The sequence below is a fragment of the Micropterus dolomieu genome, linkage group LG21, assembly GCF_021292245.1.
Source record: "Micropterus dolomieu isolate WLL.071019.BEF.003 ecotype Adirondacks linkage group LG21, ASM2129224v1, whole genome shotgun sequence".
NCBI classification, from domain to species: Eukaryota; Metazoa; Chordata; class Actinopteri; order Centrarchiformes; family Centrarchidae; genus Micropterus; species Micropterus dolomieu.
In genome coordinates, this window is record NC_060170.1 from 14,498,120 (window position 1) to 14,524,610 (window position 26,491).

General features: G+C 39.5%; 1 protein-coding gene and 1 pseudogene across 2 annotated transcripts; both read right to left on the reverse strand.

Annotated features, from left to right (window-relative positions):
* Positions 1 to 7,516: 7,516 nt before the first annotated feature.
* LOC123959850 lies at positions 7,517 to 12,688 on the reverse strand (annotated as a pseudogene).
* A 1,945-nt stretch (positions 12,689 to 14,633) lies between these two features.
* LOC123959624 (piggyBac transposable element-derived protein 3) lies at positions 14,634 to 19,752 on the reverse strand. 2 transcript variants are annotated; one of them, XM_046033780.1, is made up of 4 exons: positions 19,478 to 19,752; positions 18,506 to 18,922; positions 18,236 to 18,385; positions 14,634 to 16,642 (listed from the first exon to the last, which is right to left on the reverse strand). In XM_046033780.1, the coding sequence occupies exons 1-4, from the start codon at positions 19,647 to 19,649 to the stop codon at positions 14,853 to 14,855; spliced, it is 2,529 nt and encodes an 842-aa protein (XP_045889736.1). In that variant the 5' UTR covers positions 19,650 to 19,752; the 3' UTR covers positions 14,634 to 14,852. The 2 variants fall into 2 exon arrangements, with proteins under 2 accessions (XP_045889736.1, XP_045889735.1); XM_046033779.1 differs by having other exon boundaries at positions 18,236 to 18,922.
* Between the last annotated feature and the right edge of the window lie 6,739 nt (positions 19,753 to 26,491).

Sequence of the window (26,491 nt, forward strand, 5' to 3'; positions counted from 1 at the left end):
TGCTATTTACTCACAGCAAAATGTTTACTTTGGGTTTTTACAGCTGTAGTCATGTGTTGTGTTTATTTGCATTATCACGTTGCGTGTGAACACTTGGTAGTTGTCCAGCGATAAAAACATTAAGGGTTTGTTGAGACAGTTTTGAAGTAGATGTAGCCAACTTGCAAGAAGTGGTTCATTACAGCATAAAAGCAGTCACATGTTGGTAATATGTGACGGGGGGGGGCAGCTTTGTTGAAGGTCACTTCCTGTTGCCAGCAGGTGGCGGTATGACTATGGGTGGATATTTGCATGTAGATGTGTTCAGGGTAGGACTCTTATCAAATGTGTAAAATTTGGTACAGATCTGAGATAAAGTACTATTACAACAACTTCCTGTGCGATGGTGAAGCATGGAACTTGGCCTCCATTAACCGAAAACTCACAAAATTTACAATATGGCTTCATCAATGCGTTAAGGGTTTTCTGGAACAGTTTCGAAGTTGATATGAGCACCCTGGCTAGGAGTAGTCCATCATAAAGAAAAACGTGACATTTCCCATTGCCAACAGGTGGCGCTATGGCTTTGAGTGAATGTTGGAATATGGATGTGTTCAGGGTGGGAGTATTATCATGTCAAATGTGGTACAGATGTGAGCATGTACGCTAAAGTTACAACAACTTCCTGTTGTGTGGCGAATTGTCGATTTTCGACGGTACACGACGGGCAGACTATTGGACGAAAACTCAGCTTTTGTACAACTTTTAATCGTCAATGGATTTAGACCACACAGTGAAAATTTGCAGTTGATCGGACTCATTTTTTGTACGTCTGGACATGATACATGTACCACAAAAATTTAGGTGAAACTTTGGCTGGGAGCTGCTCTGTAGGGGGCGCTACCGAGCCATTTTGCCACATCTATGTTCGAGACCCATAAAATACAAAAATGTTCGACCTGCCGGATGTGTGTGCAAAGTTTGGTGAGTTTTTGAGCATGTTTAGGCCCCCAAAATTGTGTTTCATATGCAGAAAAAAGAAAAAAGACAATAATGTTTTCTTTATTTCCAATAGGGACCTCGCATGTTAAATACACGTGGGAGAGGTTTCACTCAGTGGTAACATGACAGTCCACGTGAGAAGAACCCACACTGGTGAGAAGATGTACCTTTGCAAGATCTGTGGGGAAAGATTGTGTGACATATCAGTATTAAAAAGGCATATGAGATTGCATACAGCCTAGTAGCCCTGTATTTGCAAAATATGGAGATTCATTTCTAGTGGTTTGTGGTCAAAGCACACACAAACTTGCAGAAGTGAGGAGGCACATAATAATAGCACTTTTGGGAAAAGACATACATAAAATACATTCTTGACAAAACACCTGAGGATCAATGTACACAAGAGAAACCATAGAGCTGTAACTTCTGTGAAGATTTATAAACCTGAATGAAAGGTAAATGTCTCTATTAAGCGTACTAAATCCACTTTTTTAAAGGTTTAAAGCTAGGCAAGCAATTTATTTAGAAGCATTTTTTGTTATATTATATAATTATATATTTGTTGAAATTCTTACTAGAGAGAGAAACCCTCTCTCTAGTGGTGCTGTGTAACCTTTGTTGTCATCCTGTCAACTAGAGTATTTTCTTTTTTGTCTGCAGCATGTAATTTGATTTCATGCTTTTATGTATTTTGTAACACAGTTTTGGAAAACTGTATATGTAATGCTCCATATTTGTATAGCGCCTTTCTAGTCTTTTCAACCACTCAAAGCACTTTTTCTTTTTACACTACATCCACCATCCATTCACTGAGCCTAAGTGCTCAAACAGAAACTAACATTCACACACATTCATACACTCGCGGAACAGCCGCAATTCAGGGTTCAGTATCTTGCACAAGGACACTTTGACTGGGAGCCAGGATTGAACTGCCAACCTTCCGATTAACGGCCAACCTGCTCTACCTCCTGAGCCACCGTCACAGATGAAATACTACATGGTCAATTAAAAATATTTTTTTACATGCCAGTTATTCAGACCAATTTTCCCAACTCGATGGATCTGAGGAACATGTTAACTTCAAGCAATAAAAACCCCAGTGCTTGTAGTGCATACTATGATTAGTGCCTAAAGGAACGTCTTCACTGAAATGCTGTAGTCATAGTAAAGAATCGCTCTGTTCAGAGAGTATAAGTTATAGTTTGATTTCATATAATTTTATGATTTCCTCTCAAATATAGTAAAGTAGAATTATATGTAACATAAAAGTGAAACTAATCAAAATAAACATTCGTGAAATTTATTGATTGATTTGATTTATATCTGTGTGGAGTGTACATGGCCATCTGAGGACAATTAATGTTAAGTACACTACTTAATAAAAGTAGTAAAAGAATAAATGTAGTTACATTATAACACTGCAGATATGCTTGTTCAGTATGAGGTAGTTACACTGATCAAACTACCACACGGTATCAAATCGTACTTGAACATTAAAATACCTCTTGCAAGTTAAAACTTGACACTGAACAAAATATAACTATAACTACAGCATTTCATTACAGATTTTCCTTTAGGCTCTAATTACAGTATGCACTACTAGCACTTGAGTTTTTATTGCTAGAATTAACACCATGTCTGAGATAATTGTGTATCTTCATTAAGAATAGCTTTAACTGCTCACATCAAGGTACTTCAGCTGATTTGACAGTTATGTTGATGATTTCATTATGTCTTTTTTCTGTGAAGAACAGTTAACTATTTCCATCATAAATAGTACAGTCATTCATTCTCACTATCAGAGTTTCGTCCAGTTTTTCCTTTTTATTTTATAGTTACTGTATTACTGACTTAATTTTAATGAATTCTGATCACTTTTACTAATCTTTATTGCTACTGTTTACTACTATTTGGCGTCTGATTGCTCTTATTGGTATGATATTGATAAGGTTTCTGAAAAAAAAATAAATAAATAAATCATGGACAAGTATTGGAAGCTGTCTTATTAACTGAGAAACCCTTTCTCTGGTGAGACACAATCAAAAATTTTTCCTGTTGTACAATATGATGTTCTCAAATAATTTTGTTAACAATGAATACATATATTTTCATTTCCAGTTGTTCAGACTGATGTTCCCAAATAGATGGATTTAATTTAAATTTACACTGAAGGCATTAAGCATTGTCAGACGCTTTTGTCCAAAGCGAGTGACAATAGGTACATTGGTCAGAATAAAGTGAAAAAGCAATAAATCGCTGTCGGTAGAGTAAGGACGTCAAAAGAACAAGATTCCAGCACTCATAAATGGTAGGTTAGCCTAGTGTTGTAGTAATCAGAACGGTCTTAAGATCACATATTGATGGTCTTGGTCTTGTCTCGGTCTCGACCGCATTTGTGCTCGGTCTTGTCTCGGTCTCGGACATTGAGGACTTGGGATTTTATTTCAAGACCAGTCAAGACCATAACTTTGGTAATATCAATAAACTGCTTTTGCATAGTCTGATTTGTTCACATCCTAACTTCAATTGGAAGTAAAACATATTGCTTCAAATGCAACCAATAACCCTAATGAATGACTGTCACCCGTCCCTGCGATGCTTACGTTGATTTCAGCTCTTAGTGTTTGTATGTGGGTGTTTTAATGGGAATGTGGAACTTTCAGACTTACCTATGATCTCGTTCCACATTTTATTGCGTGCCATGCAATGCAGGGAACTGGTCTTGGTCTTGACTCGGTCTCGCCCTCCCTCGGTCTTGGTCTCGACTGCTCTCAGCCCCTAAAAGTCTTGGTCTTGTCTCGGTTTGGGCGGTCTTGACTACAACACTAGGTCAGCCATTGTTGGTAGACAGCAAAGATAGCTAGGCTAAGTAGCCTGTATTTATTAATATACAAGTGCATAAGGGGGTGTTTAGATTGGAGTGTTATGTGAACTACAAGCAATAAAAACCCAACTGCTAGTAGTGCATACTATACTAATTGTGCCAAAGCGAACATCTGTAATTAAATGCTGTTGTTTGATCTCATGTCTTCTATTAATAACGTCAGAATACCAGATGTGTTTTAATGTTGCAGCCCACCAGCTGGAGGTTAAGGTAAAGTAGGGTTTTGATCGGTTGAGCTGCCTCATATTGAACAGGCATTATATTCAGTGGTGCTGTACTTGTACAACATTGAATGTCCTGATGGCCAAGACTGCATGTAAATGTAAACACTTCCAATAAAGAAAAATCAATTTTGAGATATTTGTTTAATAACTTTCATTTTGTGTTACATATAATTATACTTTACTACATTTCACAGGATAATTTGGTACTTTTTTGTACACTGCGTTTATTTGACAGCTACAGTTACTTCCGATTAAGAGTTTACATACAAAAGATATTAATTAGCTTATTAAACCTGATGCCTTGTTAAACCATCATTTAGTATGGGAACTAGGTAAAAAAATAAAACTTCACCTAAACTAACTGCTACCAAATATTTAGTTCCTAGGCCAGCTGAGACATATAATCCCCCCAGCATGTTCCGGATCTATCCCGGGGAATACTACCAGTCAAAGGTGCTCAGGAGGAATTTACTGTAAAGCACTGTCAGATGCATTTTTTTTTACGAAAGGTGCTTTACAAACACAAGTATTATTATTATTATTATATGCCCGAACAACCTCAACTGGCTCCTTTTGACGCAATGGAGGAGTGACTGTTCTCAGAGTTCCCATCTTACTCTGTCTGTAAGGATGCCACAGTACGGTAGAAACTCATTTTGGCTGATTGTACCAGCAATCTCATTCTTTCGGTTAGTACCCACAGCCAGGATGTAATCCACATTGCTTCTCTTGGATCGGAGTTTCCTTTCCAACACCCTGAAATAAACACTGTCTTGGAGGCTGAGCAGTATGAACCCTGATAATTGGAGCACCCACCAGTCCCCATTTTTAAAAATGGGAACCACCACACTGGTCTGCCACTCCTCAAATACTTCAAACAATATCCTTTCAATGTAGGCTATACAGAGTTTTGCATCACTATTTTCTTTAACAACACATCTATATGATAAATTAAAGTGTTTATAAAAATACAACTTTTAAAGCGATTAAAACAGGTTGTTAGATTAATAAGGCTCACCAATAATCTCTTCCTGAAGTGGTGTTGTACCGTACTGTCTAACTATAGCTGTAATACAAATGTTTTTGAGGTAATTTCGTTATACAACCTTGTGTTGTATAATGGCAAATGAACACTGTTGTGCCTTGTGAAAGGTGGTACAGTAGATCAGTCTGTCAGTCTTTTGAAGAGAGTGCACACTAGAACTACCGACAAAAACCACAAGACACTGATTTTGAAATGTTAACATTTATGACATTGGGCAAATGCTCTCATCCACATCACACGATTAGTGTTCACTCACTTTGAAAAGATTCCCAAGATATACAAGACTGATTGTTTTTGAGAAATGGTGCTGCTCAAACATGCTGTAATGTATGAAAATAGACGCACCTATTGCAAAACTGCACACATCTTTTCACTGAACTGAAACCTCTTCCACACATTTTGCAAGAAGTCACCTGTGTGACTTCTCAGGTGTCTCTGCAATTTTAACTTGTACTTAAAAGCTTAAAAAACTTTTTATCTGTGGGAGTAGCCTATTACAGGAAATCTTTAACATGGTAGTTACATAGTGAGACTTTGGAACTGCGTTTCTAGTTTATAAAGAGTGTCCATGCTATTCTTTAAAATTAATTGGCATTAAACAGCAACTATTTTGATATTTTGACAATTGTTTTAAGTAATTTATAAAGCAAAGACAGCAAAACATGACTTTCATTCTGTCAAACGCGTAAGTGGTGTATAAAAACAGCAAAAAGAAGGCACATTAAAATGTAATAGGACTACAGTAAAAGTGATGCCAGTTATTCTCAAATGTAAAACCTGGCTTCTTGCAAAGATGTGTAGGAAGCTTCATAGAGAACGATCTAATACTACTTGAGGTACAAAGATTTTAAAGGGATAGTAAATGATTGTAATCAAATACACTTTTTGTTAAATTCAGCAAATATTTCCTCACGGTTCGCTAGCTCTCCGTTTTGTGTCTGCTCTGAAAGAAAAATCTGCTTTTCCTACACAGCCCTGGCTCTGTAAATGGGGAAAAAAATAAAAGTTGTGTGGACACACAACATTGTTTCAGCCAATCAGCAGAAGGTGGCATTAGAGCTTGTGCACAAGAATAATAAGGGGAGGAGGGCAGTGGGAGAGAGTTCTTTACGCCATCACATTCAAACGGACTCATGACTAGGCAAGGCCAGAGGCGAATCAACGCTGGAGAAAACTCAGATTTGAAATTTTGGGGACTTAGCTTCGGAGGGAGTACCGAAGGGAGGGATGCATTTCTTTGGCAGTTGAGCTCAAATAACAACCCTTCTGCAGAACCAGTTACTCTCCCTTTAAGTCCATGTAACCTTTAAAAAAAAAAAAAAGTCAGAGCAAATTCATAAATAGACATTTGTCAAAACCAACGACAATCAAGATCACAACATTACTTTAACAGCCACTACTGTTCACTCACTCTGAAACTTATCTTTATTTGATCTGGGAGATTATGGTTGTTTCAAAGAAATAATGCTGCTAATGGAAATATAACTAACACAATCACATGAAGGAAAAACACAAGGTTAGTTTAACAAAACATGATGTCATTGACAGTGTACTACTTCAATACACTAAGATATTCTGACCTTGTCAATATGAAATTGTATACATTCATTTACAGAGATGTAGAGACGAATATAAGGTGTATAACATTCAGTAGATGAACACGTCTCTACAGTAGTTTCAGCTCAATGGTTTCTCCTTTGTACACTGATTTGCAGGGGGTCATATGAGATTTTAGTAAAATCTTTTCCATAAGTGCTCCAATGATGTGGCTTCTTCTTTGAGTTCTTGTTTGATCTGACCATGAACCGCTAGAACTGAATCGTTTCCCCACATACAGTGCTTCACTTTTTCCAACATTTTGTTATGTTACAACTTTAGATGAAATTTATTATTTTCCCCAAAGTTCTGCAATGACAACATGAAAGAAGTTTGTTTGGAAGCTTTGCAAATTTATTAAAAATAAAGAGCACATTTAAATAAGTATTCACAGCCTTTGCTCAATACTTTGTTGAAGCACCTTTGACACCAATTACAGCATCAAATCTTTTTGACTATGATGCTACAAGCTCGGCACACCTATCTTCGGGCAGTTTCTCCCAGTCTTCTTTGCAGGACCTCTCAAGCTCAATCAAGTAGGATGGGAAGTGTCAGTGCACAGCCATTTTCAGATCTCTCCAGAGATGTTCAATCGGGTTAACTCTGGGCTCGGGCTGGGCCACTCAGACATTCAGAGTTGTCTGAGGTCCGGAGCACTCTGAAGCAGGATTTTATTAAGGATGTCTCTGTACATTGCTGCATTCCTCTTTACCTCGATCCTGACTAGTCTCCCAGTTCCTGCCGCTGAAAAAGATCCCTACAGTATGATGCTGCCACCACCATGCTTCACTGATGGGATGGTACTGGCCAGGTGATGAGCGGTGCCCGTTTCCTCCAGATGTGGCGCTTGCCATTCAGACCAAAGACTTTAATCTTTGTTTCATCAGACAGGGCTGTCGTGTGCCTTTTACTGAGTAGCTTCCGTCTGGCCACTCTACCGCACAGGCCTAACTGGTGGAGTGCTGCAGAAACGGATGTTCTTCTGGAAAGTTCTCCTCTCTCCACAGAGACACGCTTGAGCTCTGTCAGAATGACCGTCGGGTTCTTGGTCACCTCCCTGACTAAGGCCCTTCTCCCCCGATCGCTCAGATTGGGTGGGTAGAAAGAGGTGGTTCCAGACTTCTTCCATTTACAGATGATTGAGGCCGCTGTGCTCACTGGGACCTTCAATGCCTCAGAAATCTTCCTGTACCCTTTCCCAGATCTGTACCTCGATACAGACCTGAGGTCTACAGACAATTACTTGGACTTGATGGTTGGTTTGTGCTCTGACATGCACTGTTAACTGTGGGACCTTATATAGACAGATGTGTGCCTTTCCAAATCATGTCCAATCAACTGAATTTACCACAGGTGGACTCCAATCAAGTTGTAGAAACATCTCAAGGATGATCAGTGGAAACAGGATGCACCTGAGCTCAATTTTGAGTGTCATGGCAAAGGCTGTGAATACTGCTTCTTTTTATTTTCAATACATTTGCACATTGTCATTATGGGGTATTGTTTGTAGAATTTTGAGGGAAAAAATTAATTTTGTCCATTTTGGAATAAAGCTGTAATATAACAAAATGTGGAAAAGGTAAAGCGCTGTGAATACTTTCTGGATACACTGTATTTTGCAAATCCAAAACTATTTGGCTGTATGTGATCTTACATGCTTTGTCAATTCAGACGCATCAACATATCTTTTCCCGCAGATCTTGCAAACGTACGGCTTCTCACCAGTGTGGGCTCTTCTCGTGTGCACTGTCAAAGCACAGCTAACTCTGAAGGCTCTCCCACATATTTTGCACAAATATGGCTTCTCACCTGTGTGGATTCTTGTATGCCTTTTCAGTGCTGAAATGTCAATGAATCTTCTCCCGCAGGTCTTGCAAATGTACGGCTTCTCACCTGTGTGGGTTCTCATGTGGACTTTCAAGACTTCGCTAAGTCGGAAATCTTTCCCACATGTTTTGCAAGAATATGGCTTCTCACCCGTGTGAAGTCTTATATGAGTCTTCAATTCTGATGTCTTACTGAATCTTTTTCCACAGCTATTGCAAGAATATGGCTTCTCACCCGTGTGGCATCTCACATGTCTCTGCAATGTTGACCTATACTTAAAATCTTTCCCACAAAAGTCACATTGTAAAAACTTTTTACCTGGGTGAGTATTATAGTGAATGTCTGACATGGTAGAGGTGTATACATTGTTACTGTGATGTTGATTATTTGCGTCTGGCTCTGCATCTCTAGTTGATCCTGAGTCTTCATACTTGAATCTTTTCTGATCTTGGCTCTCAGCTACATAAGCGTTGTGAGAGAGGAGCTGGTGGTCTCTGTTTGGTTCTCGTTCTCTGTGGTCACTTTCCTCATAAGTAGGAGTCAACATAAAGGCATCAGTCTCCTGCTTCAGTACCAGCTGCTCTCCCTCCTGACTGCTGCAGAGTTCCTCCTGTTCCTCTTTAATCTGTGGAGGCTCAGGGTCCTCCTGGTCCAGACTGGAGTTCCTCTCCTGAACACAGAGCTGCTGGTCAGCGAGAACCTCCTCCTCTGTACAGATATGTTGCTGTGGGAGCTCTGGAGGGACAGAGAACAAAACAAACATGATACTACTGTGGTGGTAAGGAAAGACGTTGAGAACCCCCGAAGAGGTTTTAGCTGGTGCCAAAGTAAAATCACCAGTGTCAAAATGATGAGAATTGAGAATAAAAATAGCAATTCAACTCGTCTCTGAATGTGTCTGATAGCAATTTATCAAACAACTTTTGAACAAGCAGAACTTAAACATGTCTTTGACTTCCAGCAGCCAACACCCCTCTCATCCACAGCCACTATATTTTACATTTGTGGTTGGAACTGGATAAGCCAGGCTCCACTGTGAAGCTTACACTAATGTGAGAGAGAACTTCCTGTGATTTCTCATAAAATAAAAGCGCAGACTAAGGATAAACGTAAACACAGTAAGATTGTAATTGACGTGGGTGGTAACGACTCCCCATTACGCCAATCAAAAGTCACAAAACATTGTGAGAGTGTACATATGCAAACAAAATCTCTGAATCCCTGCCAAATCTGAACAGTGATGTTTAGCCGCATGTTATCATTCCATCGCTGGCCGTCGAGGTGGAGTCCAGCAAATGCCGTGCTTTGTCGATAATTGGCCTGGTCTGATTATGAAAGATGGCATTCATCCTACTTTGGATGAAGCAGCTCTCACCTCTAGAATTTCCATAATCGCATCTCTGCGCTTCCATTACAGCAGTTACCAACCCAAAACCCCATAGTGAGAGTATCTGCCTCCCAACAACTTAAATGAACACCACTGCTGCAATAGAACAACAAAAACATTGACAATGATGGCGTTTATTTCATTATTAGATTTGATTGGCTTCTGTCAGGGTGTTCATAAAGCCACTCACTGTTTTAACCACACCCTCAATCGTGTTTTGGCATTTGACTAATTAAAATTAAAACTTTGATTAAAATTGAACTTTTAATAGCCTTTCCACAGAACCCTTTTTTAAATCCGACCACTTTTTAATTAGGTTACGAAGTTCCTGTTGTGACTGTTCTCTGACTGGTTAGTCCATGAATTTGGGTTGTACAGTGATATGAGGTACAGAGCTGTACACATTTAATCAATGGAATAATCGGTAGAATACTTAATTACTAAAATAATCGCTACCTGCAGCGCTATATCTAGCCCTCCCTTTCTCGGACATCCTTGAGAAAGCAGTCGCCAATCAGTTGTGTGACTTTAGTCAAGACAACAGTTAATTCACGCCGACAGCACTGGTGAAAATTACAAATGATCTTCTAAGTGCATCGCACAAAGGTTTTGTCTCTGTACTTGTCTTGTTAGATCTTAGTGCTGCATTCAACACCACTGACCATCACATCCTATTGCAGAGACTGGGCAATTTGGCTGGAGTTTTCCAATTTGTTATTATCAGGTTGACAAAATAAGTCCCTTAACACTCTTCAGATCCAGAATCCTAATCCAGAATGCTGCGGCTGGTATACTGACAAAAATCATATTTCTCCAGTATTATTATTATTTTTTTATATAAAATTATTCCATATTCTTATATGTATATTTGTGTATGTATACGTAGTATTTAAAAGCCTTATTCTCACCTACAAAGCCCTTAATGGTCAGGTACCATCTTATCTTAAAGAGCTCATAGTACCTTATTACCCCACCCTGAGCCAGATCTACCATATGGGCAATCTGAGCCCGTGCCCCGGGGGCCCCTAGGGGTACTAAGCCGCCCTTGACCCCACCAGAACACTGTGTTCCCAGGATGCAGGGTAACTTGTGGTTCCTATAGTCTCCAAAAATACAATGGGAGCCAGAGCCTTCAGCTATCAAGCTCCTCTCCTGTGGAATCAGGAGGAGGCAGACACCATCTTCATATTTAAGAGGAGGCTCAACTTTCCTCTTTGATAAAACTTATAGGTAAAGGCTGGCTCAGGTGAGTCCTGAACCATCCTTTGGTTGTGCTGTTGTAGACTTAAACTGCCAGGAGACTTCCCATGCACTGAGTGTATCTCTCCTCTGAATGCATTCTTATCCCATTAATGCATGTTACTAACTAGACATCTTCCCTCTCTGTAGTTGTTTTTTCTCGTCTCTCCTTCTGTCGCTGTCAGCATGTATTTCTGCCCCATAGAGCTGAGTCCAGATCTATGATTTCAAGCCATGTTCCTGCTCGACACCTGCTGCTAAAATGATTATGTATTTTTATTATTAGACTATTGTTATCATTATTATTCAAACATTTTAATATTAAAATTATTATCACAACCATTACTACTATTACCTTACATTTTATGTGTTCTCTATGTTGTACTCTCTCTCTCCCACCCCCAACCGGTGAGGCAGATGGCTGCCTACCCTGAGTTGTTTTTTTTATAGGAAAGCATACAGATGGCTTATGTTCAAGTGGGAGTCGACAAACTGTGCAGCAGTTCTTCTTGCCTGTAGAAATTACCGAATGAAAGGAAACAATTGTTTAAAGAGCTGTCCGATTTGGGAGCGTATTCTTGTCAATGAAGTACTGCTTTCTTTTGGGAGATTAGCTAATTGGGTAGGCTCACTGATGGACCACTTCTACAAGCAGTCACTGAGTCCATCCTCCATCACCATCTGGTCCTCTGCTGCCACTGCCAAGGACAAGGGCACGCTGCCATCTACCACCCTTCAGGACCTGCATGCGCCTCCAGGACTCTGAGGCGAGCAAGAAAGATTGTAGCCGACCCCTCCCATCCCGGACACCAACTGTGTCAGACACTCCCCTCCAGCAGGAGGCTGCGGTCCATCACGACCATCTTTCCGTCTGTAACCAACCTCATCAACATGGCAGGGACCCCCACTGTCACTGACTTTCATAGCCCCCTAACTGCAGAAACTGCCATATTGGACATCCTCATTATTCTTTTATATACTGTTTATATCTTGTCAGTAGGCATATATTTTATGTTTATTGCTGTGTGCACAAAGTAACCAAAGCAAATTCATTATGTGTGAGCCTACGTTGCAATAAAACTCATTCTTTACTGTGCGCAGACCGATCATTACAGTCGAGGCCCATTCTGAGCCAGGAAACCCCCTGAATTTAGTCAGAATCTTTTAAACAATTTGGATTATATATATATATTAATGGAATTCATCTGTTTTGTGTTAGTCGACTAATGACGTTTTGCTCACCTGTCCTGTGTAACTTTATTTCGGGTTTCCAAGCGATATCCAGCAGTCTGCGCTGACGGTCGATCTCTTCTTCGTACTCGAGGACAGTTTTTCTAAAAACTCCGAATATTTCCTCAGCAGCTGCAGTTAGTCGCTCGTTCACAAACTCTCTCAGATACTCAACTGAAGACATTGTTGCTTAATTACAAATGAAATACTTCTCTGCGATACGGTCTTCTTCCAGCTAATTCAAAGCTTGAGTGCAGCTAACACTGTAGTCTGGAGTCTGGCTGTTGTTCCTCTTCTTTCGGAATTTTATTGAAGGTTGGCAAACAACGAATTGGTGCATTACCGCCACCAACTGGTGTGTGGATCAGAACATTTATATATGCCTAATAACTAATTTCCTCTCACAAATATTAGTTCATCTAAGACACTGAAATAAGAATCGTTAACTCTCATCTCAACATCTATTCAAGATCAAAGTATACTTTCATGAGGTTTTGAGTCAGCTGCCTTCTCTTATATCCTCATTTCTGACTGTGTAACATAGGATTTCTTCTAGCCCACTATAATCACAACTGCCTGAATTGTGTTTACCTATTTTTAATAATGTACTATTTAGTCCAGTTTGTCCAAATCTAAGTCTTGATGTGATTGTCTCATTTCTCCTTTCCCTGCTCATCTCATTTCTCCCACTTTTGTTAAAACGATTGTCCTTTCCTCTCTTTTTCCCATTGCTTTTTGCCACCTTTCCTTCAATCTGTTTTAAAATGCTCGTTTTCAATCAGTCTTACTGAAGCTAAGAGCCACAGTGTAGTCAGTGGGACAGAAAAACCGATGCTATTTATTCAAAACTTGTGTGTTTAGTATCAGTAGCATGGATAGGAGAGGGTCAAGGAGATGCAACTGCAAGAGCTGGCAAAGTGTCAGGATATCTTTTAACAGTTCCATTAATTTTACTTGCATGTTAAAATTAGGCAAAGGCTAGGGGAATGAGGGAAAAGGGTCCTATGATTGTGGGAAGCATCACTGTTTACGGTGAATATCAATGAGCCACATGAGAGCAGTAAGGATATAGGGCTGAGACTGAAGGTGTGGTTTTAAATACCACCTAACATCTGTAAGACATTACCTGTTAAGGAGCACACATCACCTGCAGGTAGACACAGTAACATACACAGTATCCAATATTTCACAGAATTGTTAAAAACGATGTTAAAGGGTTCCTAATGTTACCAAAATGTATATTGATTACAGAGTTTTTTTAAAGATTTAAAGAAACGTTGGGCCAGATTGTTTTGGGATGAAATACGGTTCAATCACAAATAATTTGATGTTTGTATTACTTTTTAAATGAAGTGGTGCAGTTGTCAGCAGGCAGGCAGAACTCAGCACAACCAAAAACAGTAATGGACCGTTTTACCAGCAGTTGACATCTCACGAGAACAGCCTTCGCTCACGCAGCTTTCAGAGACTTTAGCTCACTGAGTCACATTTAGTCAATTAACTGTTCATGGATAAACTTTGTTTTTTAGTTTTTTCAAAATTGCAAATCAAATTGCTATACTGCTATATTTTAGGGGGTTAAATTAAAAAAAAATACAATAGAAACCTAACCAAAAAAAGCCTCTGAGAACATTCAGAGGACATTCTTAAAGTTAAAGGTTGCAAACACTTTCAGGGAATGCTCCAGGAAGATTAACTGCTTGCTGGGTTTAACTGCCAAGTGTAGTAGACTAGGGAGTACGATATTTACCTGAAAAATGTATTAAAGCATAATTATATGTAACATAAAATTAAACTACTCAAAGCAGAAGCACCTCAAAATAGATTTAATATGTTCAAGATTTCCTATCTGTGTGAAATTTACATGCAATCTTAACTATGTAAGGACAGTCAATGTTGTATGTAAGTACAGTACTTATAAGTACAGTACGTATATGCAGTGGTACTGTACTTACAGTACCACTGCATATACACTTTTTCAATATGAGACACTTCCAGTGATCAAACTATAAAACGGTATCATATCATACTTTATCCTTCCGAGCTTTGATTCTGTGTGCATTTTTTTATTTCTATAACCTATTTGGGATTAGTAGAATCTGATGAGCATAAATAACTAAGCATTGACTTTGTCGAGGAAGTACTTTTAAGGAAAAAAAAAGATGTCCTGGTATGGGGACATTGGGATTGTTTTACTACATAACACACTAAAGTCACCAATGTGTAACAACGTAGAAAACGGTTTATTTCAACAGAAACATGTTTTTCATCAGAACAGAACACGGCTGTGCAAATTTTCAAACTGTGTGTGTGTGTGTGTGTGTGTGTGTGTGTGTGTGTGTGTGTGTGTGTGTGTGTGTGTGTGTGTGTGTGTGTGTGTGTGTGTATTTTAATGCCTAAACTTGGCTGTGCAAAAACAATGTGATTCATCAATTCAGTTCACACCTGTGCTGTGTGAAATGCTGCAAAGCAGTTGCGCTCCGTTTGCAAACACAGGAAGACATTGCAGGTCACACACCGCACTCGCGATTTCCCCGAGCAGCCCTTTTCTCTGCAGCGCATTGGGTTTCTCAGGTTCACCATCTCTGGCAGATGACACGCAGAGGTTGTGCGGGAGGAGATGTGGCGTACAGGAGTGACCTGTCTGCGAGGTCCTTGTTGTGGCGGGGTGGTGCTGGGGTGTGCATGCTCTAACAGTACATGTTGACCATCAGAGTTGCACTTGCTCAGATATGCCTGAGCCACTGTCATGCGAAACTCCAGGAACTGCATGATGCCCTTTCTTGGTGTACCTATATCAATGTTGTCCTGCCGGTACAAAAGCCAACTATTGGCTAAGGCAAGGTCCGTGAAGTGCATTAGCATCCTCACTGTCCACTTCTTTGTTTGCACACTCATATGGTAATAGCTCATCATTCGGTCTCTCAAGTCAAGCCCACCCATCTTGGAACTGTACTCTCTCACAATACTCGGCCGTGTGACATTCACGTACTGTTTGTCCATCTTGGACCATCGCTGGCAGGTGTCTTTAGGTTCTTCGGCATGAACAGTAGAAACCATCAGAACGGGCTTGATGTCGTACCACTTTACCACACATACCTTCCCATCCCCCCTGGTGACTGATGCTGAGGTACCTCTCCCTTGCAGTTTCATATCTTTGTCAGATGGTAACTTCACCTGTGCTTTGGAGACCCTGTTCTTCAGCACCATACCAGTTAGGTACACTTGCTTGTCTAGCATCTGATCCACAGCCTTCATGGTCGTAAACCACCTATCACAGTACACTTTTGTGCCAGAACGCAGCGTTTCAGATAGACGTGCAATGACCAAGGCCCCCAAACCCAGTCCCTCTGTGTCTTGAACTTGTGCACTCAGTGCCTTTGCACCCTGGTATACCTCAAAGTCCAGTACAATTCCACCTGCTGAAGCCAGCACAAAGTTTTTCATGCCAACTGGATTATGCTCCAGTGGCACAAACTGTCTAAATGGACAGGCTCCAGTAAATGGGATCATCTGCTCGACGATTGACACCCATTCTGGTCGAGCCTGAAGCAGGCAGCCTTTTCGAATGCGATCCATGAACGGCCACACCTTCCAAAATTTGTTCACTCTCCTCATTTCTTCTGAGATGTCATCATCAATGACGATTTTCAGATGTTGCCTGAGTTTGAAAAATCTGTCCCGCTTTATTTTGTCACTGACGGCTGGTATGCGTAAGCTGTTGGACCAGAACATTCTGATTTGCTGGTAAGGCACACAAGACATTAGAATTGATGCACCAAAAAAATGATAGATCTCATCAACTGTAGTGTTGAGAGACCTACCACCATTTACTAGGGACATAGCATTTGTACAGTGGGAAATTAGTTTCATCAACTCTGTGTCCATGTACTGTTGCACATAGTCCAGTGGTTGCCAGTGTTGGCGCTCATGCAGCCTTTCATCTTCAGCCTCAAACGGAACCACGTCCGGAGCAAATGGAGCCGACTTCCAGCGCTGTCCTTGTTCACCTGCACTAGGTCCACGCTTACGTTTGCGCACAGGTCCACTGGACCTCTGCATCTCTGCACTGTCATCACTGCTTTGCAGATCAGTTGAGTCAGATGGATAATCATGATTCAGCTCCACACCAGGATCGGCAGCATCACTGTCCGACAGGTCCTCCACCTCAGAGTTGTCTTCTACCATGGAGTTGAGTAATCTTTCTACCCTTGAGGTAGAAATATGCCCTAGAAATGTATCGCATGAGAATAAAATCAATGAGGACTAATTTGTACCATATTTAAAAACTACATTCTTGTAAACTGTAGATTTCCTAACAACATTTGCGTCCTTACAACTGCACTTTGTGATCAAACTTGAGGCTTCTGTTTCACGCCAGAAAAATGATTTACGAGTATGGTGCGAGAGTAAATACTACAACTTAGTACTTAATTAGTACTTAGCATTAACAAATTAGAGACCAATGTAGACCATTTTTCTTGCACAGGGACTTGGGGAATAAAAACAACCCACAGAAATGAAACTGCTGTAACTGGAATTAATATACTATATATTATAATGACTCTAGTAACATTATATAATGAATATAATAATATACTTACAGTTTACTATTAAATTAACACTATACTGTTTTATTTAATGTTATAATATTATATTATACAGTCATTAGTTTCTCCTCCAGGTTGTGGATAGAGCCTCTGCAGTGAACAGATGTAGATTTAGCCAGAGCCAGGATGCCATGTGCTCCTTCTAGCCACCTCCTCTTGACAGCAACACATTCCCTTGTTCTGTTTTACATCTATTTTACAAAAGTTATGGTTCATCAATCTTGTTTACATAAAGTATTGGTTGAATGGGTGTTGACTGAGTATCGTGTATCTGCCCCTGGTTCAAAGACTACCCACATGCCACAAGCACCAATCACAGTGGGGTTTCTGTGATGAGTGTTTTCTCTCATCCCTGCGATGAGTGATCGGAGTTTTAAAAGCTTTTTTCAATGTGTCAAAGTTTTTTAAAAGAAATTCTTTCAATATTTTAAAAAGTTTTGACAATATTTTAACGCCCATGCCGAGTGTCCAGATACTAAGGTCTTCACTTTAATAGTCCTCCACTGGTTTTCACATCATAATTGCACACAAGGAGATGGAGCACACTGCCTGTCTGTAACTAAACTCTGTGTTACTTAAATTTTTTTCACTGTGCTCCTAAATTTCCTTGTGTGCTCTTAAATGAAAAGGGTTAGCGTAGAGCTCTGAATACACAAACATTCAGAGACTGATATACTGGAGGGGTCTAGTGTTAACATGTCACAATCAGTAGGTATGGGCAGCAAAATGTCCTTACAGACAGTGAACTGCAGGCACGCATAGCATTAGCAACAAACTATTACACTCTGCAGAACAACAAAGGGGTCTTGCCATTTACTGAAGAGCCACAGCAGTATCGCTAAGGTGGTCTAATGTTGACCTGACACACTGAAGTGGCCAAACACACCAACACACAGTGAACTGCAGGCACACACAGCATTATGGAGGTTGGTGAACACACACTCAAATGTGCAAAAGCATGCCGGCCATCTTGTAGGGTAACAATACAAAAATCTCATATGCCTTTGTAATATGGATATGCCACGCAATATTCTCCCATAGATCTTGCAAAGGTACAGCTTCTCACCTGTGTGTTCTTCTCATGCGGACTGTAAAGTTACCACTCTGAGTGAAACCTCTCCCTCATACTTTGCAAGAACATGGCTTCTCTCCTGTGTGTATTCAATTTGGACTTTTCCACAAGTATGACATTTTAAAAAAAAGAGTCTTTACCTGGACGCTTTTTACTGTGAAGTTTTGATCTGGTAGAGTTGTATACATTGTTACTGTGACTTTTACGATGTACTTTCTGGTTTTCTGATACCGCATCTCTAGTTGATCCTGAGTCTTCATGCTTGCCTCTTGCCTGATATTGGTTCTCACCTACATGAGAGTTGTGAGAGAGGAATATATTGCAAGAATATGGCTTCTCACCTGTGTGGCATCTCACATGTCTCTGCAATGTTGACCTATACTTAAAATCTATTCCACAAAACTTTTTACCTGGGTGAGTATTATAGTGAATGTCTGACATGGTAGAGGTGTATACATTGTTACTGTGATGTTGATTATTTGGGTCTGGCTCTGCATCTCTAGTTGATCCTGAGTCTTCATGCTTGCCTCTTGCCTGATCTTGACTCTCAGCTACATGAGAGCTGTGAGAGAGGAGCTGGTGGTCTCTGTTTGGTTCTGGTTCACTGTCGTCACTTTCCTCATAAGTAGGAGTCAACATAAAGGCATCAGTCTCCTGCTTCAGTACGAGCTGCTCTCCCTCCTGACTGCTGCAGAGTTCCTCCTGTTCCTCTTTAATCTGTGGAGGCTCTGGGTCCTCCTGGTCCAGACTGGAGTTCCTCTCCTGAACACAGAGCTGCTGGTCAGCGAGAACCTCCTCTTCCTTACAGACATGTTGCTGTGGGAGCTCTGGAGGGCCAGAGAACAAAAGATAGGATACTACAGTGATGGTACAGAAAACATGCAGACATGCCACTGAATTAGGGTTAACTAGGGTGACCATGTGTCCTCTTTTTAAGAAGAAAACATTTTTATTTGTGAATCAGTAGAATTGTTATATCTCAACTAATAAGCTGTTTAAATGTTACAAATAGGCCTACTATAAACAATCTGTAGGCAGACATTAGCAAAATATAGTGTAACCTATAAATATATTAGTATTATACTAATATTAAACTTTTTATTTAATGTTACATAATTGTTCCAATACACTAATTTCTACTATTTCCTCCTCCCGGTTGTGGATCAAAGAGCCTCTGCAGTGGACTGATTTAGCCAGAGCCAGGATGTTAAATATGCGCTCCTTCGAGCCGCCTCTCTTCTTGAGAGCAACATGCCTTTTCTGTTTTACTAAAATTACTGTTGTGATCGTCTGCGCGTGCGTGTGAGCGTGTTGCTATTTTACTTAACACAAAATAGAATATATTCTAATTTTATGTTATTAAATATTGAAGTTTTGCTCACCTGTCCTGTGTAACTGTATTTCGGGTTTCCAAGCGATATCCAGCAGTCTGCGCTGACGGTCGATCTCTTCTTCGTACTCGAGGACAGTTTTTCTAAAAACTCCGAATATTTCCTCAGCAGCTGCAGTTAGTCGCTCGTTCACAAACTCTCTCAGAGACTCAACTGAAGGCATTGTTGTTCAATTACAAATGCAATCATTAGCGACGCAACGACTACAATACCTTCTTCCAGCGAAATCGACGCTACTAGGGGTTGCCTTGTTTACTTCCGCTGGATGTCACACTGTTAATTTCCGACAGTGGAAGTGCAAGAGCTTTTTGTTCCGCTTTAATCTGATGCCATTTTATCCAAAACTTGTGGGTTTAACAGTAGCAAGATTAAGTGATGGGCTTTTGTTGGAAATTATTTTGCATAAAAAACAAATAATCACTGGCTGAATTATTTAGATTATTTAAGTAGAAACGCCTAAATGTAAATGTTATGTAAGTAAAAGAACATAAGTATTAGCGAAATAATATTTAAAGATAGAAAAGTTATATTAGTTATTTTGCTGAATGGCTTGTCGTTGTCCATTTCTTTACCTTTAATTACTGATGCCATGATGTGAACATTTGTAAGTAGTAGTCAATACTAATGTCAGTTGTGCCTACTTTACATTATATTGGATACTTTGACAAAGCAACTTATTTTATAATCTCATTCTAAGTTTTACTAAAATATTAACCTGCAAAGTAGGCTAACTATCGTAACTATATCTGTCCTATTAAATGTTTTAGTGTGAAAGGTGGTGAAGAACTACTGACAAAAACCACAACACGCTGGACTTGAACATTTATGACAAAAGTCTGATGCTCTTGTCCACAGGATAATTGCTCATCCAAATCACACCATCAGTGTTAGTAACAGCCAGTTCTTGCAAAATTTTGAGGTTAAACATTGTTTTACTGAACTGAAACTTTTCCCACATGTTTTGGAAGAATATAGTTTCTCACCTGTGTGGATGCTCTGGTATCTCTGTAATTTTGACTGAAACTTAAGAGCTTTCCCACATGTCACATTTCAAAGACTTTTTCCATGAGCACCTATTACAGTGAATATTTGCCATCGTGCAGTTAAAGACATTGTTAGTGTGACTATGGTATGTTTGAACTTCTCTGTGGTTTTGGCTCTGCCCTTCTAGTTGATACATTATTAATCATATTCTTTAAAATGAACTGGCCTTAACTGACAACTGTTCTGAAATTTAATTCATCTTTTATCAAGAAAATATTTAGCTTTTAGTCAGCTGATCAGTGAAAGGGAGATACTTTTATCTTAGATCCTATGAAGTTGAAATCAATCAGGCAGAATTTGATTCTTAGTTAAAGCTGTTTTATTTACATACATGGTCAGACCCAGAGCAGAACCGAAGTACCACCCAGAATCTGACCCGAGATATAGACCCAGATATATAGTATGGAGTCAAGTAACTCCACATAGGTACACAGCATTCTTTGACATAGACATAGTCTACGTGATACTAAATGTTCTTCTCCTGGCTTTCCACCAGCTCACCAGAAGAACCTTCAGGTCCATCCATACAATTCGGTGAAAAACACATACATGGTCCCAAGGTTACACAAACGTATAAAATATATTAAATTATAGTGGTCAACTGATTTGGCTGCTCACTGGCTGCTTTATCTCAGCTGCAGATATTTAGAGAGCAGGGCGGTTGATAATGTCAAAATCTAAACAAAGAAAAGTCATGTATAATTACATTACTCCATGCAGAGTACAATCTAATATATAATATTAGTCAAAATATATATATATTAATATATATATATATATATATATATATATAGTTATCTTAGTCAGTAATGTGTTGTTTTAGATATAATTGTATTATTTAATGAAATAGAACAATACATTGGGTTATGCTGTAGATTTCAGAATGTGACTGGTGTTAAAGGTAAAGTTTGTCAGAAGTTCAACTGAATTATTCTCTACAGCAGGGGTTTTCAAAGTCTGAGAGTGTAGGCCTCCCCTCAGACAAAGCTTGGGAAAAGGTTTCACTTCCATTCGCTGAGCCTCCCTCTACAGTATAACAATATATATTTAACGCTAGCCAGTGATGGTTTCAGATTAGATCTGCTGTCATTTAGGATGAAAGAAATGTGTTAACATTTAGAAAAGATGATGGTGAAATTTATGGCTCCAAATCTAACTCTTTCACCACCTTCCCAAAACTCACAAGGGGGAGTGCTAACATCATTTCACAGCAGCAGCACTGACAAAGCTGCCTGCAGTGCCTGCATGTGTCCACATACATTTTTTTGTTTATTGGCCTTGTGAGTTCATTGGCCAATGCAGATTATCTGAATATGCCAGATACCCACACGATTAATCGGTCTATCACTAATAGCATAGTAAATATGGTTCTTCTATAATCATGCAAAAAACAAACAGTCAGACACATAAGTGAGGTTGTGTATAAAAATAGCAAAAAGAAGACAACTTCAAACTTAAAATGACTTTTTATATGGCAATGTAAAACAGTGATGCCAGTTTTTATCAAATGTAAAATCTGATTTCTTGCAAGGATGTATGGGAGGCTTCATATAGAACTATCAATACTACTTGAGGTACAAAGACTTTAAGTCCTTGTTTAACTTTAAACAAAAGTGATTTTGAGATGCTTCATAAAAAGACATTTGGCAAAGCCTCCAAAAATCACGATCACAACAGCCGCTACTGTGCACCTATTGTGAAACTAAAATACTTACTCGATTTGGGAGATTACGATTGTTTCAAAGAAATACTTTTGCTAACAGAAATACACAACAGTCACATGAAGGAAAACTTTACAATAAGAAACTGACATTTTTTTTTCATTGTTTCCTGTCTATCAAACTGTCAATCTTTTTAACTGATTGCACACTAGAACTACTGACAAAAACCACAAGGTGCTGGTATTTTGAAAAACTGAACTTTTATCACATTGATCAAATGCTCTCATCCACAAGACAATCAGGCATCTACATCCAAACCTTAAGTTTATAAGCTGCAACTGTGAACTCACTGGGAATAACATTTTTCCTTGGAAATACTGTTTACTAACATAAATATAATACAGTAATATGAAAGTAAAATTTCCATTAAGATATTAAGCTCTCATCTTTTTGGAACATATTTTATATAATAATAATAATTATTATTATATGTGTAATAATAATAATAATTATTATATAATAATATATCATTCAGTACGTGAACAGGTCTCCACAAGAGCTTCAGTGTGATGGTTTCTTCTATGTATATTAATCCTCAGATGCTGCAATTATGTGGCCCCTCACTTCTCTGAGTCCTTGTGTGTTCTGACCACAACAGTGGTGAAGTGTAACTAATTACATTACTCAAGTACACTTCTTAAGTACAAATTTGAGGAACTTGTGCTTCACTTTGTGAGTGTTGTCCATTTTCTGCTACTACAGTTTATACTTGTGCTCCACATTTTAGAGGGAAATGCTGTGCTCTTTACTCTGGTAACTTTTGTTACTAATTACTTTTCAGATGCAGATTAATAATACAAAATATATTCTACAATTAAAAAAATCTTGTATTTCTACAGTATATAGACAGCATAAGACTTTATTGATCCTCGGGGGAATATTCACAGTTTGGGGCAAGTTGTCTCAATGACACACGTGATTACTTGCCCCAGTACAAATAAACACATAGAACATGCTCAAAAAACTATGTGAAATTGTTGTAATTACCTCTGACACAAGTATTAAATGATACTGTAAATAGAATCTTACACACTGTAGTTTACAGCAGCAGCCATGTGCCTGGACAAGACTGAATTCATGACAGAGTATATACGGTCTTATACCGTAGGCATGTAGTATGTTAGTAGATACAAACACACACACACACACACACACACACACACACACACACACACACACACACTACATGATCCAGTTATTAATTTAGTTAGGCAACAAGGGTAGTAGACAAATAAGCTTGTAATTAATTTGTAATTGCAAGGAGGAAAGTGTTTTTGAAGGAAGGAAGAAAATTATCAACAGAAGACAGAGAATGACAGAACACCAGCTGACATAATGTTAAAGGCAGTCAGGCAGGTGAAGTTGAAGAACAAATCAATCAGAAGTACAGCTAAGAATTTTAACGTAAGCCACCAACATCTCTTTTGGCCTCATCTATGTGGAGCCATTTTCATACAATATTCGAAAGAAGACATTGTTTAAGTGTGTGAAATGCAACAAATGGGCCTGTAATGCTTGCACCTCAGGCCAGGCAATTTATGTGTGCCAGAACTGTGACACTAAAGACATGCCTGATTAGTCAGATACATATGTAGGTCGTACACAAAATTCACATTGTTGCATTAGTGTGTTTAAACACCCCATCTGTTTAATTAAGAAGTTATACATTTAAGCAAGTTATCTGCAGCATTACATTCAATTAGCATAGATCTATTTGCACTCCAGAGAACGTTTGATTTTAAAGTTCAAAGAAAGAGGTTGTCCCACTTAATATGTGCTCTGCCAACATTTTTGTTTTGAATTAAATTATTTATTTTCCGAATTCCCTAGGCTTGATTGTTGATTGATTTTACTTTTAGTTCTGGTTACAATTTGAAATTGAAATTAATATTCACAATTAAGTGTTCTAACTGTTTGATAATCCAGTGTGAAAACTTACCCGATGCAGTGTGACAACTTACCTGCCGATGGGGCAAATTGTCAGAAGTGCACACTCTATTCAACAGTCTACAGCTCCATAATGAGATAAGATATGAAGATGTAATGAATACAAAACTGCTGCCCAAGACTTCATTCTTTCATTTGGTTTGACATTTGTACCATTGTGATGTACGGTGCTCAGTAAATATTAGATGGTGTGAAAAGTGTGACAACATACCGCACTCTCCCCTACATAAAGTAGTTAAAACTAGCTTCACCTTTAGAAGCTGCAACATTAAAGTGATGTACACATTCATTAATTAACAATTACAATCCATTTATATAATAAACATTCTGAAACGGGCAATTCCGCAAATCATATGGAATATTTCTTCAGCAGCAGTTAGCCGCTCGTTGACAAACTCTCTGATACTCAACTTTAAGCATATTATGATGCTGCTACCCTCCTACCTACCTTAATGCAGGACTTTTACTTGTAACAGAGTATTTCTACACTGTGGTACTGCTTATTTTACTTGAAGTAAAAGATCTGAGTACTTCTTCCCCCACTGGACCACAAAGCAATATAACTGAATCGTCATCCACATATATTACGAATTCAAGGCTACTTGTGTGTATGCGATCGTATATGCATTGATAAATCAGACACATCAACAAATCTTTTCCCGCAGATCTTACAGAGGTACGGCTTATCACCGGTGTGGGCTCTTCTCATGTGGACTTTCAGGTGATCACTAACTCTGAAATCTTTCCCACATGTTATGCAAGAATAAGGCTTTTCACCCATGTGGACACTTATATGCCTTTTCAAGTTTGACAATACACTAAATCTTTTCCCGCAGGTCTTGCATAGGTACGGCTTCTTACCAGTGTGTCTCCTTATGTGGACTTTCAAGGAACTGTCACATTGGAAATCTTTCCCACATGTTTTGAAAGTGTGCCGCCTCTCATCTGTGTGGATGATCTGGTATCTCTGTAATTTTGACTTGTGGTGACTTGCAGTGAAGTGCCTCCCCTTCAGCCAATGGCTGAATTTGTCACAGACGGCCCACTTCAGCAGCAAAAATTCCAGCCTGTGCTCGCTGAAGTAAGGGTGAGCCAAGATGTCGCCACAAATTAGTTCACTCTTCAGGGTTTGGATTGAATCCCGACATGCATTACTCCAGTCACTTGATGCAAGAGCTGGTGGAGAAGATGACTTTGTCTTGGGCTTCCTGCCTTTCACGGTCTTAGACTGTTGGCGACCAGAAAGAAGCCTGAACAAGGGTTTTGCTTTTGCAGAGCAATCAGCGATGAAATGCTGATAATAAAAGACCATGCCCAGGACAGACTTGATCTTTTTCCAGGACGACGTGACACCATCACTCTCCATCAGGTCAGCCTCTCCCACATCCACAATAGCTTTTACCTTGTTAGGGTCTGTCCTCACCCCATTTTCACAGATGATTTTTGAAATTAAGCTTTGCTTTGAACAAACCCAGAGACAGTTTTCTGCACAGTGGGAAAGCCAGTGGTTTGTTGGCCATGAGGAGGTAGCCGCTGAGCTGACCACTCTGCAGGAGGACTGTGAGGAGAAGGAGAACCAGGTCATTAAGGTGAACGGTAGACAAGGGAAATGATGGCACTGGTAGAGGGAAATCGGGTCAAGCTGAGATCAATAAAAAACGGAGCTCCACCAGAGAGAGACAGAGTGGGAGACTAATGCAACGCTCTGGAGGATCATCTCAGGCGGACATATAGGAGGCCGAGATAAGAAAGGAGAAAAAGAAGGCAGGGAAGGAGACAGAGAAGAGGCTGAAGAAGGAGAGAAAATAGGAGGAGAAAAGAGACAAGAAAGAGAAAAAAGAAAATGAGAAGGGAAATGAGAGATTGAAGAGCGAGAAAAAAGAAAAGGAGGAGAGGAAGATGGAGAAGAGAGAACACTAACAGCCTTTCCCCCTTCCTAACCCTCTCACCCCTATCCCATATCCCTGCTCCTCCTACCCTCTTTCCCCCCATCTCCCCATCGAGCTTTCCTAATCACCTCACCCCTGTCTCCCTATTACCCCAACTGTCCCCTCATCTCCCCATCCTTCCTCTTCTTCCTTGCCCTCCACCCCTCTTAACTTTCTCCACCCTCTTACCCCTTTACCCCTCCTCACATCATCCTTTTCTTCCTTTTGTCTTCTCAACAACATGCAGGTCCATAGAATGTATATGTACAGGTCATGTCACCTGATGACACTTAAATAAACACAATTAAATGTGACAACTTGGTCATGAGTTTCACCTGAAAACTTATTCATTCCGGAAAGCGTTT